Raw genomic sequence first — 14,071 nt, 5'->3', positions numbered from 1 at the left:
GTTAAAGTAGTAAATGACTTGGGGTAAATGCAGACAGAGGCCATTTATCTGTTCTCATCCTCTTAGATCTGAGTGCTGCATTTGACACCATTGATCACAATATTCTTAGAAATCGCCTTAGTCAATGGGTGGGCCTCTCTGGCAGTGTCTTAAATTGGTTTGAATCCTACCTGACAGGGAGAAAATTTTTGTTAGTTGTGGTAATTACAACTCAAAGACACATGATATCCAATATGGTGTTCCACAAGGCTCTATCCTGGGTCCGCTGCTATTCTCAATCTACATGCTTCCGTTAGGTCAGATTATCTCGGGGCACAACGTGAGCTACCACAGCTATGCTGATGACACACAGCTGTACTTATCAATAGCACCTGATGACCCGATTCTCTTGATTCGCTAACACAATGTCTGACTGTATCTCAGAATGGATGAATAGTAACTTTCTCAAGTTAAATAAAGAGAAAACTGAAATCTTAGTGATTAGCAATAATGGATACAATGAGGCTATTAGAAATAAACTGGATACATTAGGATTAAAAGTCAAGACGGAGGTAAAAGCTTAGGGGTGATTGTTGACTGTAATCTGAATTTTAAATCATATTAATCAGATCACTAGGACAGCATTTTTCATTTAAGAATCATAAGTAAAGTTAGACCTCTTATATCACTGAAAGATGCTGAGAAATTAGTTCACGCTTTGTTTTCAGTCGGCTAGATTACTGTAACGCACTCCTCTCAGGACTACCCAAAAAAGACATAAATCATTTGCAACTAGTGCAGAATGCAGCTGCTAGAATCCTAACTAGGAAAAGAAAATCAGCACATTTCTCCAGTTTTGATGTCACTACACTGGTTACCTGTGTCATTCAGGATTGACTTTAAAATTCTGCTTATGGTTTATAAAGCCTTAAATAATCTGCCCATCTTATATATCGGAATGTCTGACATCTTATATTCCAAATTGTAACCTCAGATCCTCAAATGAGTGTCTCCTTAGAATTCCAAGAACAAAACTTAAAAGAAGTGGTGAGGCGGCCTTCTGCTGTTATGCACCTAAAATCTGGAATAGCCTGCCAATAGGAATTCGCCAGGCTGATACAGTAGAGCACTTTAAAACACTGCTGAAAACACATTACTTTAACATGGCCTTTTATAACTTCACTTAATTTAAAATCCTGATACTTTGTATGTTCAATTCATCATAATAACTATTCATGGTGGCTCTAAAATCTGTACTGACCCCTACTCTCTTTCTGTTTCTTTTCCGTTTCTTTTGGTGGTGGCTGCACCACCACCACCTACTCAAAGCACATGATGCTCCAACAATGATGGATGGATTAAAAGCCAGAAGTCTACATGACCATCAACATCAAGTGACTCTGTGAGAACCCTAAATCCAAAGAGGACTGTTTCATTTATGTTAGGTAGAATGCCCAGAGGGGACTGGGTGGTCCCATGGTCTGGAATCCCTACAGATTTTATTTTTATTTTATTTTTTCTGTCCACCCTGTCTGTCGGACCTTACTCCTTTTCTATGTTAACTAATGTTGTCTTATTTAAATTTCTTATTTTGTCGTTTATTTTTCTTTTCTTCATTATGTAAAGCACTTTGAGATACTTTTTGTATGAAATGTGCTATATAAATAAATGTTATTGTTGTTGTTCACCTTGTATTTTAATAATATCAACACTTCATTACTGCACTTGCCAATTACGGCTATTAATAAACTTATTTTTCAAATGCTAGTCAAAGGCTTCCATGGATGAGGACACTTAAGGCGTCTTTTTTGGCATCATATTACATTGCTTGTATGAACAAAGCTTATATAGTAAGATCTGATATTACCATGGACCAAAGACATAGTTTGGGAATGACTTGGTAAAGGAGCTGCCAGTAAAATGGGCATTTTTTGTCCCTTTGTTAGACAACACAGTGTGTATAGGAGATGGATATCTGACATGGCTGAGGATTCTGAAAACCTTCGGAGGTCCAATGGCTGTCTCATGTTATGATAATGAGTCATGGGTCCTGACATTTGCATATTTGGCTGACATACTTCAAAATTTTATATAGCTTAAATCAGACCACAACACGCTTAATTTGCATTTATACAAAAAATCAGACTTTGGGGAAAAAACTAAACAAAGGAAATACTGTAATGTTTTGAGCAGGCCTAGTCCTGACTATAATATTCACATCTGACACAAGTGAAGGAATACTTCAGCGACTATTTCCCAGAGCTGGACAATCAACATTTAAACTGGATCAGAAATCTATTTGAGTCCAGGACTGAAGAGGACGGTCTTGATTTCAGGTCACAAGAGGAATTAGCTGAAATAGCCAGTGATGGAAGTTTGAAAATGCCATTCTTTGCCATTCCCCTGTCAGAATTTTGGAGCGATCTCAGAAACGAATACCCAGTGTTGAACAAAAAAGCCATCCAAAGGCTCTTACCGTTTACCACAAAAACAGAGTATGTCTAAATGTGCAAAATATTTTGAGATTGTCACTAATCCAGCTGCAACCCATAGTGGACAAACTGGTCAAGAACATCGAAAACCAACAGTCTCACTATCCCTAGAGTGAGTTTCATTTATTTACTTATATATTATGTTGACACTAACAGTTACTAAGGTATAATGGATAAAACAGAACTAGGATGGCTCTCTTCCTCTCCACCCCATGCAACAACCCCTGTCCCCCCACATAGTGCCTTGGCAAGTGAGGCAAACCACACTTCACAAAGTCCCGTTCCTCTGACATGCCAAGAAAGAGCACATCTGGAGCGAAACAAACACCCAGCAACAGTGTAGAGAAGGTTAAAATTGAGATATCTTGTGGAATTTATTTATTTATTATAAGCAGTCTATTTTTTCCATAGTAAAAGTGCCTTTGTGTATAGTTCTGTTACATGCACTTAACATGTAGTAGCTCTGTGTAATAGAGAGACATGTGGGATATGTCATTTTTTTGGATGGTGATGAGTAGGGGATCATTAACCTAAGGTAACTCTCTTAGGGAGGACTTGACATGAAAAAAGTTGGGAACACCTGATGTAGACAATACCACAGGAATCCCACCCCCAAACCCCTAGTATAAATTTATCAGAAACAATGCAATAAAACTGAACAAGGTCTCTTAAACAAAAAACAGAAAGTAACCAATTTGTGCCCATAAATGGACATGCATGAAGAGAGCTCAGCGAACAATACCACCTTAACGCCCACTCCCACTTCACATACTGTAGGCCAATGCAACAAAATCTCAAGAGAACACATGTGAGGACAAAACCAACAGACAGATATTACACAACTGCAGAGCAAGAGGAGCCCCCAGCATGTGGTGCGCTGTCACTAGAGCATAGCAGGCCCGTATCCTGATCCCTCCCATTCCCCACAACTCTCTGAACATAACAAAAGAGTTTTAGAAACCCTCAATGAAAAAAACTTATTAAAAAAGTTAATTTTCAATATATATACATACACCTAATATATATATAAACTAAAATTACTGGTCATTGTTTACAAAGATGCTTCAACTGAACTGGAATGACAAAAATACAGCAGTCAAAGCGGCAAAGCAATCAAGACATAATTACTATAAACACGGAGAGAAAGCTAATAAGATCTTAGCTCAACAAATCCACAAGCAGGAAAATCCCACTAATTATCAACACAGACGGAGACAAAATCATTGATCATAAAACAATAATGTACATATTTAGAGAATGCTACAAGTCCTTATATTCTACTAAGTTTAAAAAGAGACAAGACACAATCTAATGCATTTCTGGATGCATTACAGATGCCACAAATAGATACTCTCAGTGCAAAGGAATTGGACAAACCTGTGGCACTATCAGAATTACTAGATGGTATTCTCCATTAAGCTAGCTCCTCTTTTATTAGCAACATTTACAGAAGCTAGAGACAATCAAATTTTACCTCAAACTTTCTGCCAAGCATTAATCACCGTTTTACATAAACAAAATAAGGACTTATTACAATGTGCATCGTACAGTCCAATCTCACTTCTGAATAATGATGTTAAGATACTCTCCAAAGTCCTAGCTAGAAGGATGGAGAAAGTGCTGCCATCGGTAATATCACAAGAAATGACTGGATTTATTAAAGGCAAACACTTAGCTACCAGTCTTCAACTCTTGTTTAGTGTAATATATTCACCCAAAAAGTCAAACACCTGGGAGATATTATTATCGCTGGATGTAGAAACAGCATTTTACATGATTGAATGGAACTACTTTTACACTGCATTGGAGAAATTTGGGTTTGGCCCAAACATTTGTGCATGGATCAAACTACTGTATACCAATCCAGAAGCTTCAGTTTGTATCAACAACATTAATTCAGACTATTTTAAACTAGAATGCGGTACCAGACAAGGATGCCCCTTGTCACCACTGCTTTTTTTAATTCCCATGGGGCCACTGGAAGTTCACTGTCTAAATGCTGATCAGATAAAGGGGATTATCAGATAAGGACTTGAACAGAAAATTTCTCTCTATGCAGATGATATGGTACTGTATATATCAGATCCACAAAATACTGGGCCTGCAGTCCTAACAGCACTAACAGAATTTCAAAAGATTTCTGGTCTCAGAATTAATTTGACTAAAAGTACGCTCTTTCCAGTGAATTCTCAAGCACACAATATTAGATTGGACACCTTCCCTTTTTATCATCACAGATGAGTTTAAATACCGAGGGGTAAACATGACAAGTAAACACAAAGCTTTTTATGAAAAAAATTTTGCTGTCTGCATGGAAAAAAATTAAGCAAGACTTGCATAGATAGTCAACCATTCATCTCACTTTAGCTGGAAGAATTAACGTTGTTAAGATCGATATTCTTCCTAAGCTTCTTTTTCTATTTCAAAACATTCCAATATACATCAATAAATCATTTTTTAAGAAATTAGATTCAATCATAACCTCATTTATTTAGAATTTAAAACATCCACATATCCAAAGAGCAACCCTATAAAGACCTAAGGCAGAAGGTGGCATAGCTTTACCTAACTTTCAATATTATTACTGGGCAGAAAATATACAAACTATAAAAACCTGGACATGGACACAAATAGATGAACATACACAGGCTTGGTCTGCAACAGAAATAAAATCCTGCAGTACTTCTTTATATTCCTTGCTTTGTACCCCAATAAATGCAAGTTATCACCAATATACTAACAACCCAATTATGCTTCACTCACTCAGAATATCGAACCTACCAATGTAGGAAGTATTGTAAGATAAAGAAGCTTTTATCTGTGACACTTCTGTACAAGAATCACCTTTTTCCACTCTCTCAAACGTATGCAGTTTATAATGTCAGGAAAACATTTGGGATTAAATCACTTAGAGATCTGTACATAGACAAAGTCTTCACATCCTACAAACAATTACAATCCAAATTTAACTTTCCAGCAACACATTTCTTTCACTACCTTCAAATTAGAAATTTTGTTTAAAAAGAACCTGCCCAATTTCCCTCACCTCCCACCTACCTCTGTGCTGGAATACATATTGCTCAGTCTTGAAGGCTCAAAGAGCATTTCTGTAACATATAAAAACCTTTTAAAGTTGCTCCCTTTCAAAGATCCCAGAGGACAGTGGGAAAAGGATCTCTCACTCAACGTCTCAGAAAAAGAGTGGAAGGTAGCAATGCAGAGAATTCACTTGAGCTCCATATGTGCAAAGTATATAATTATTCAACTTAAAATCATCTATGGAGCACATCTGTCTTGGTTAAAATTCTCCAAAATGTTTTCAGGGCAAAAACCAACCTGCGAACGCTGCAATCAAGTTCCATCCTCACTGGGTCACATGTTTTGGGCCGCGTGCACCAAATTAACATCATTCTGGACCAAAATCTTTAAATGCCATTCAGACAGCATTGGGGTCACAATCCCTCCTAATCCATTAACAGCTGTGTTTGGTGGGCTCACAGAGGGGCTTAAGGTAGAGAAGAAACAAACTGTAATTACCTTCACTACACTATTGGCATGCAGACTTATTTTGCTCAACTAGAAGAATCCTAACTCACCTCTTTTAAGTCAGTGAATAACTGATGTTTTATGTTATCTAAAATTGGAAAACATCAAATTCTCACTTAAAGGATCTGTACAAAACTTTTTTAAAATTTGGCAGGATCTGATAAATAACATTTTAGAATAGCATTTAAACTGAGGAAGTGGATTCTCTCCCCTCTTTTTCTATTCTATATATATTTATTTCATTATTTATTTACATATTTTTACTATTATTAAAGTGCTACTCTGCTGACCTAGCTCTCTTACTCATGGGTGGAGGTTGATTTGTTTCAAACCACTTTTGTTAAACTTGACTTGCATGTATGGAATGTTTTTTGATTTTAATAAAATATAAAAATAAATAAATAAATAAATGCTTGTTGAGGGTCGTGGTACTCCTGGTGCACTCCTGGAAAGGAGATCCAAAGCTTTACCAGATAAATCAGGAAAACGGTGAGGGCAAGTTGTCAAGCCATCTTGATCACTGGAGACATGGCCTTGTGTGCTTGTATATTGTGGGTTGAATAAAGAGTAGAAGTATATCTTCTAGTGTTCATAGATTACATTTTGAAGTTTACTTGCCTCCTTCAGGATGGTAGCTTTGTCAGAATAACGTAGCAGCAAAAAGACTAAATCTAGACTGGCTTTATTCAGTTGTTGGTGCTTTTACTTATTCTATTAAAAAAGATGTCACTGATTACGTTTAAAAGCTCCTGCTGTTGTGCTCCGCTATTTCCAAGGTTATCCCAGTTAATATTTTCTACTTAAAGTCCTCCATGACTATAACATATCCCTGTAAACCTGCCTTTTTAATATCACTAAAAAGTTACCCATTGAAATTATTATCTTCATTGAGGCCCCTTTCACTACTGCTTTCTAGATGAATCCAGACGTCCTCACTAAGACGGGGCTCATCGTCCATCTGAAGAAGAGATGCGTTTAAATTCTGTTTGTCATAAATGGCAACTCCACCTCCTTTTCTGTCTTGTCTGTCCTTCTTAATTAAAGTGTACCCCTCCATGTTCTACTCATCCCCATCTTTGTTATTTAACCAAGTATCTGTTATTGCTATAATATTCATAATTGTAGGTACATACAACTCCAGATCGCTTGTTTCATTTCTGATACTAAAGACAAGATATTTTTAATGTTTTACTCATTTTCATTTTGCACGTAATATTTAGCTTATAATTTACCTTACTATGCATATTGATTTTTACACCGTTGTTCTTCACCTCATGTACAGTTCTAAACATGGCCTGTCCTAAACTCCTCGTCACACTATTCCACAGTTTAAACAATCCTCGATTAACCCACTCATAGACCCCCATAAACACCTTGGTGCCACTCCCATTTGCTGATGTTAGAGAAAAGATTGAAAGCAAAAAGACCAAGATGGACAATTACAGGTTCAGGTTTGATGGATGTGTTTAACTTATTAAGAAAAATAAAAAGGATGAGTGACCAACCCTGACTTCACTGTAGATGTCCAGAATTACTTACCGTATGGAGGATATCTTATCTAAGCAGCTAGATAAATGGCCGATGAAATCATGCATTCTGCAGGGTATGTCGTCCAGTATTATGTCAACCAGAGTTGAAGAGCACTCTATAAAGTCCATCACACTGCTCAGTGTCACTTCATTCCACTTCCAGGATACAAAGACATTTCTGCTCTGTTGAATGTATTGACGGATGTCACTGTAACATGTCCTGTCATTCCTGTAAAATAACCAAATAAAATTGTATGACTGCATGTTTCAATAGAATATTAACACGATTCTGTGAAGAAAATGCCATTCATCCCTACAAAGCTCAACGTTCTTGTTCACCTAATTTCTGTAAAATAACATCCAGTCGATTTTTGAAGGTCCCTAATTCACCACACTACTTGGTCACTTATTCAATGTGTCTGTGGTTCTCTTCCTAATGTTTGTGTGAAATTTACCTTTAACAAATTTCCTGTGTCCCAGTGTTCTTGATGAACTCATTTTAAAGTCACCGTCTCTTCATCTTCTTTTCTTAAACTGTAAAGGCTCAGCTCTTTTAATCTTTCCCTCATCACTCATCCGCTGTAGCCCTGAAATCAGCCTAGTCGCTCTTCTCTGGACTTTTTCTAGTGCTGCTATGTCCTTTTTGATTCCCAGAAACCAAAACTGCACCCTGTACTCCAGATGAGGCCTCACTAATGAGCGATATACCTTAACCATAACCTCTATTGATTTGTGCTCCACAGAGTTGAGTAGATTTGAGTTTTATGGCACATCAGAGCACAAAGGCTACTCTTCTATAGGTGATCAATGACTTACTCCTCATTATTGATTCAATAAAATGTACCATCTTTCTATTTTTAGATTTGATAGAGTTGATTATTTAATTTTGCAGAGATACCTGATGCTTATGGTTGGTAACTAAACATCATATTTAAAGTATATTATGCCATATATCAGGCAGGTCCTCTGCTTTTCCTCTGCTGGCTCGTTGGCATGTGGAGTTCCTCAGAATCCTGTTCACACTTTATATACTTCCCTGATCAAATATCAGAAGAAACACAATATGATGTGCCATTGTTATGAAGACATTCACATTTATCAATCTGTAACTTTTAGTGATGCTCAGTGATGGAGTCCCTTGTTACGACTCTTGATAAGATCAACGCCTGAATGACAGAGAACTTTCTTAGTTAAATGAAAGCAAAAGTGAGGAAACTGTGTTTGGCGATGCTGATAAGTTAAAGAATTCCCAGAGGGGCTTTAGGAGTGTAAAACACAACTCGACTGTTGACTCAGAGCTTGATTTGTAGGTCAGATGAAGTTACTTGTCAGAAGCAGGTTTTGTTATCTCTACCTCATTTCCAGTCTTTTCTTCCTGTAGCCCCCCTTAGCATTATGTTTACCCCAGAAATTGAGTGAAATGTTTTCAACAAGAAATAATGTTATTATGTGTTACAGAAACACGAACATAACAACAGTGCTGTACTGATACAGATTTGGTACGTGTACTTTGTGTGACAAGTTTCAAAAGAGTCACCAACACACAGGATGATGTTGTAGTCAGGACAGTAGAAGTGTTTGTTTCTCTGAGCACGTTTCTTATAATATTATTTTCTGTTGCTTGTGCATGAGAGAGTAGAATGTCAGTACCTGAACTGCACGATTGACATCTTCATTTGTGTTATTGCAGGCTACCACAGCACAACAGATGACTTTCACATTTCCCCTGACACAAACTTTGACAGTTGCTGCATACTCAACAGTGCTACAGTGGCTAACGTCTTTCTAATCCATCTACGTGATCACAATCATTTTGCTTTTAGACAGCCATTCATGCTTCCATTACTGTACAGTCATATGCAGTCATATTGTATTGCAATAAAGTTGGAAGTTAACCAGTCTGCTTTATCTTGGTTACAGTTAGTCCAGAGTGCAGATGATGGGATGTCACTGGTACTGTGATGAAGGTCAGTATACTGGCAGGTGTGATCGCTCTCCATTGGCTTCTGGTGAGGTAGAGGATACAGTTTAAGATGCTGCCGCCAACTTTGGCTCTCCATTACCTCGGTGAATTTCTCTGTCCAGTGTCTTTTTCTGGGTCATTTTGTAATATTTCATGTTCTCATTATAAATTAAAGGCAGCTTTCAGCAGCAGTCCTCAGCTTTAGAGCAGTCTACCACTGTTTATTAGGTGGGCACCTTCTATGAGTGCCTCTATGGCCCAGCTCAAAGCATTTTTATTCTTTTTTTCTCTTCTCAGTCTGTGTGATTTTGTTTCAATGAGCACATATTGTTTTATTCTTTATCATTTCTTTTTAATTTTGAGATTTTAGCTTCATTATCTATATATATAATTCACTAAGGGCATGCAAGACAGAGAGCCACACGCACCAACTCTAACCCTCCTCCCGCGTCATGGGATATGCACGGCAGAGCCCGCCCGCCAACTGCAACCCTCCTCCTGCGTCCACTGTCGCTCTCGAGGCATGTGCACTGCCTGCTCGTGTGCCCACACGCAACAACTCACCAAACACAGCCTCAGTCGCTTTCGTCTGTGCTACAGTTCACATGAGAGAGACACACACAGGCGCGTGAGAGAGAGACACACATAGAGAGAGAGACATCTGAAGATTTCTCCTGTTCTCATTAACGTTTACAGGTGCACAGTGGGGTCCATACTTACTGGCTACATAACAACCTGGTACAGTATACTGTATGACAAATGCTTGATTCATTCAATTCAGTTCAGAGAGGTAGTGATAGTTGGGCACTCAGTCATTAAGGGGATTGAAGTACAGGTTTGCTCCATAGACAGAGAGACACAAATGCAAGGCAAGATGTGCATGCTGTCTGGGGGCATCAGGACCTGGTGGAGGTGAATGGTGGTTCTGATAACTCTGAGGTAATAGGTAAGGATAAAGAGCTAGTGGGGACACATTCATTAGGAGGATTGAAATGTTTTCAGAGACAGAGAGCATCATACAGTGTATTTCCATTCAAGTGAACAGGTAGAAGACTTTCCTGGAAGGGTGGATAGATTCTTGGCCAGAGCAGGGGTGGATCATTGGACACCAATGTATTAGGGAGGGATATGAGTAGGCTAGTCGAAGATTATTGGTTGGGGGGAGTCAGATTTTAGGACAGGCCAGGTTTAGAACTATAAAATAAAAATGCATAGTAATTTAAATACTAACCCAAGGGTTAAATGCAAAAATACAATTAGTAACACATTAAATTAGCTTGTCTTATTGTATCAAAAATAAAACATATGAGTTGGAGTTGTATGTAGAGGAGCATAATTATGATATTATAGCAATAACAGAAATCTGGCTAAATAACAAAGATGGGGATGAGTGTAACATAGAGGGATACACATTTATTAGGAGGGATAGACAAGAAAAAAAATTGGGGGTGCCACTTATGTCAAACAGAATTTAAATGTAAGACCTCTTTAGTTGGACAATGAGTCCCATCTTAGTGCGGACATCTGGCTTTGCTGGAAAGAATTAGGGAAAGAGGCCTTGTTTTAGGAGTGCATTATAGACCACCTAATTCAGACAGTAATTTCAATACACATCTTTTTTAATAACATTAAGAAGTCAAGTTTACAGGGGGATATTATAGTCATGGGGGACTTTAACTATCCAGATATTAACTGGAATAACCTTGCAATTAGCGGAGCACAAAAGCAGGAGTTTTTAAAAGCAATCCGTTTAACTGTTTAACTCTAACACATCTGCTCAAAATTTACCATACTGAAGTCTAAGGAGGATGGATTGAGATAAGCTTTTAAGTTTGGAGACAGTCAGGGAGCAGTGGAACAGTTTAAAGACATTTTACATGTAATGTGGGACATTATTGCTGAGTTGGACTCTGACTTATTGAACTCTGATTTTGTTGCAAACAATCTGGAAATCGAAAAGAATGAAAGACAGGGGACTGCATCAGCTGACCAGCACCCAGCTGATTGTAGTGCTGAACACACTCGTGTAGTTCATGAGCCAATTGTAACGTTTGCCCTGCGAAGACTACACAGACGTAGATCCGTCGGAGGCAGGCTGGCTACTGGGCTTCCTCAAATGACATGGCAGGCTGGTAGACACTGCGGATTGCTAGCCACTCAAGTACTTCAAGCTGTTTTTATTTTTTTTTCCAGAAACTGCTTTTCAGCTTATGAGTGATGAGACAAACAGGCAGGTAATAAGTATGTGAATTTACACACTGTAGGGGCTCATTGAACACAGAGTGACATTTGTCATAAATAAGTATTGTATGATGATTTGTGTGAAACCATTTCTTTTTAAAAAATTGAGTTTTTTGTAAAAATATTCATCCCTGGGACAAAAGGAAAAAAATAGCCCTAAGAGTTAATAAAGAGTTGAAAAGGAAGTTGCAAAGTAAAAAAAAATAACAGATGACTAAGGTGTAAAACACTAATAACTCCAATGTGAATTGTACACCATATGAGAAGATGAGAGCAACCATTAAGAAGGATATTAGAGAGGCTAAAAGACAACTGGAGAGGAATATAACAGATAAGGTGAAAGAAGACCCTAAGAGATTCTTTAAGTATTTTAATAGTAAAACAAGATCCCAGAGGGCTTGGGACATCCCAGAGGACAGCCCCCAGGAACCCCCTACAGGTCAGGTTGAGGACAGCAGTCAGACCCCCTGTCAGGCCAAACTAAGGACAGCTACCAGGCCCCCCTGTAGGGTTAGGCTGAAGAAAGCAATCAGGCCCCCTTGTCAGGCCATGCTGATGATGGCTAAGGGTCATTCTGGTAGGCAGGTCCCAGGTGCTCTGTAAGTGAGTGCCAGAACAATCGTGTACCCTGGCCTGTGCAGGCGGAGGGAGGTCAGCTGATGCCTTCACCACAGCCTGGCTTCCCTATCAGGCTGGGCTGAGGACAGCAGCCTGACTGTCCCTTGTCAAACTCAGAGTGCACATCAATCGTGTTGATTCGTCTCTTGTACTATGAGCTGTCTGACAACCCGGCACTGTCCCACTCCAATTGCTCTTCTAGCCTTCCACAAAAGATCCCTGTGTCTGAGGTGTACCCCCCTTGCCAGGAAGATGGAAGAGAGGAAGGAAAGGAGAATAGAGAGGGAAAAAAAACTCTGGAAGCCACTCTTGTGGGACGTAGAGCGTTTGACCTTCTTCTTTCTCTCCCATCTCAGTGTACTCCACGAGACGTACCATAGGTAGACATGGGGAATCTTCCATCTATGGGATTTTCAATTTATTTGGGACTGTCATTTTTCAAGCGTCCAAAAAAGCTCATTGGCAAAAATCTCCTGGATAGTGTAAGCTCAAACCGGGTTTATGAGGAGTGTACCGAGCCAAACATCAGACTCTGCCTGGGGTGATCGAGCGATGCCCCCCAGAGGCAAGCGCTGGTGGTCCCATGGCAGAAGAAGTACTTTCAGGAAAGGTCAAAGGATCTCTCTCTCTCTCAACGGACTTCAGCCAACAGTAGGATTTCCCCGCCACTGACAAGACAGCTGACCAGCTTCCAGGAATTTGGTTTTGGTCTCTTGGGATCTCTTGGGAATGATCGCAAGAGGGAGAGGGTCACATCGGGAAAGGCATAGGTACCAGGTGGAAAATGGCTCACATTGATGGTCCCACACCCGGGAGGCCGATCTCAGACCCGCCATAATTTCACAGGATCCCACCTACGGCCTGGGGGTCAGCAGTGGTGGTGGGTGAAAAAAATTTCTAAGTCCCAAACTCGAAGTTGCCTTTGGGAGGGCTATCAGGGCAAAGTAGGATTTGCCCAAGCATCTCGGTTCTCACCTGGGTATGGCGCAGATGGTCTCAATCACTTAAGACTTTTGCCCTGCAATTGCTGACGTTCTCTGGTAGTAGTGTGCAGGAACATATCAGCTGGGCCCAGACTACCATGAAGACTTCCAGGACGCCCTTCAGACTTAGTAGAGCAGGTTGAGGTGAAGGTCTGTTGCCAGGGCCCTTGAGGCCTCCCTTGGAGGAGCCAGTGGAATGACACCCCCAAGGGAGAGGGAGAGAAATGTTTAGGACTGGAGATTTGTGCAGGCCTCTCGGTTCTCCCCAGGTGAGGGGTGACTGGGCTCTGGATTAATGGTTCAGGTTCATGCTATGCTCAAAGATAGAAGAACGGAGGGCCACAGCATGTGGTGCAAGGGATGATTGGAAGCCGCCGGGGGCATCCTCAGTCCCCCAGGCAGAGTCTGGTTGGGTTCAAAGCTCAGGTTGGACCTAGGCTCACGGCTGCAGGATGGGGTGCAAGGGATGATTGGAGACCGCCAGGGCAAATGTTCAAGAACCCTCTATGGTGGATGAACTTTAAACAATTATAATACATTATGTAAGATGTACAGCATGTGACTCAGTGTGATTTTTGTTATTTAACCAATTAGTGAAGCCTTATACTGTGTCAGGAAGGTGCCTTGAAATCAAATGAGTTATGTAAGCCAAGCGTATAAATAAGGGCTGCGCATTTTGTTCAGTGAGGTATTTCTTCTTCTTCTTCTTCTTCCTGTTAT

The 14,071-nt window shown here is 39.7% G+C and overlaps 1 protein-coding gene across 1 annotated transcript in view; it reads right to left on the bottom strand.

Annotated features, from left to right (window-relative positions):
- LOC120521162 overlaps positions 1-14,071 on the bottom strand; it is a 200,575-nt gene that overhangs the window by 75,484 nt on the left and 111,020 nt on the right. Inside the window, exon 6 of the mRNA XM_039742990.1 lies at positions 7,557-7,775. Coding sequence (XP_039598924.1) covers positions 7,557-7,775 — 219 coding nt within the window. The remainder of the gene's footprint in view (positions 1-7,556; positions 7,776-14,071) is intronic.

The sequence above is a fragment of the Polypterus senegalus genome, chromosome 1 (genome assembly GCF_016835505.1).
Source record: "Polypterus senegalus isolate Bchr_013 chromosome 1, ASM1683550v1, whole genome shotgun sequence".
NCBI lineage: Eukaryota > Metazoa > Chordata > Cladistia > Polypteriformes > Polypteridae > Polypterus > Polypterus senegalus.
Note: the sequence above shows the minus strand (reverse complement) of the source record. Positions and strands in the feature narration are given on the sequence as shown.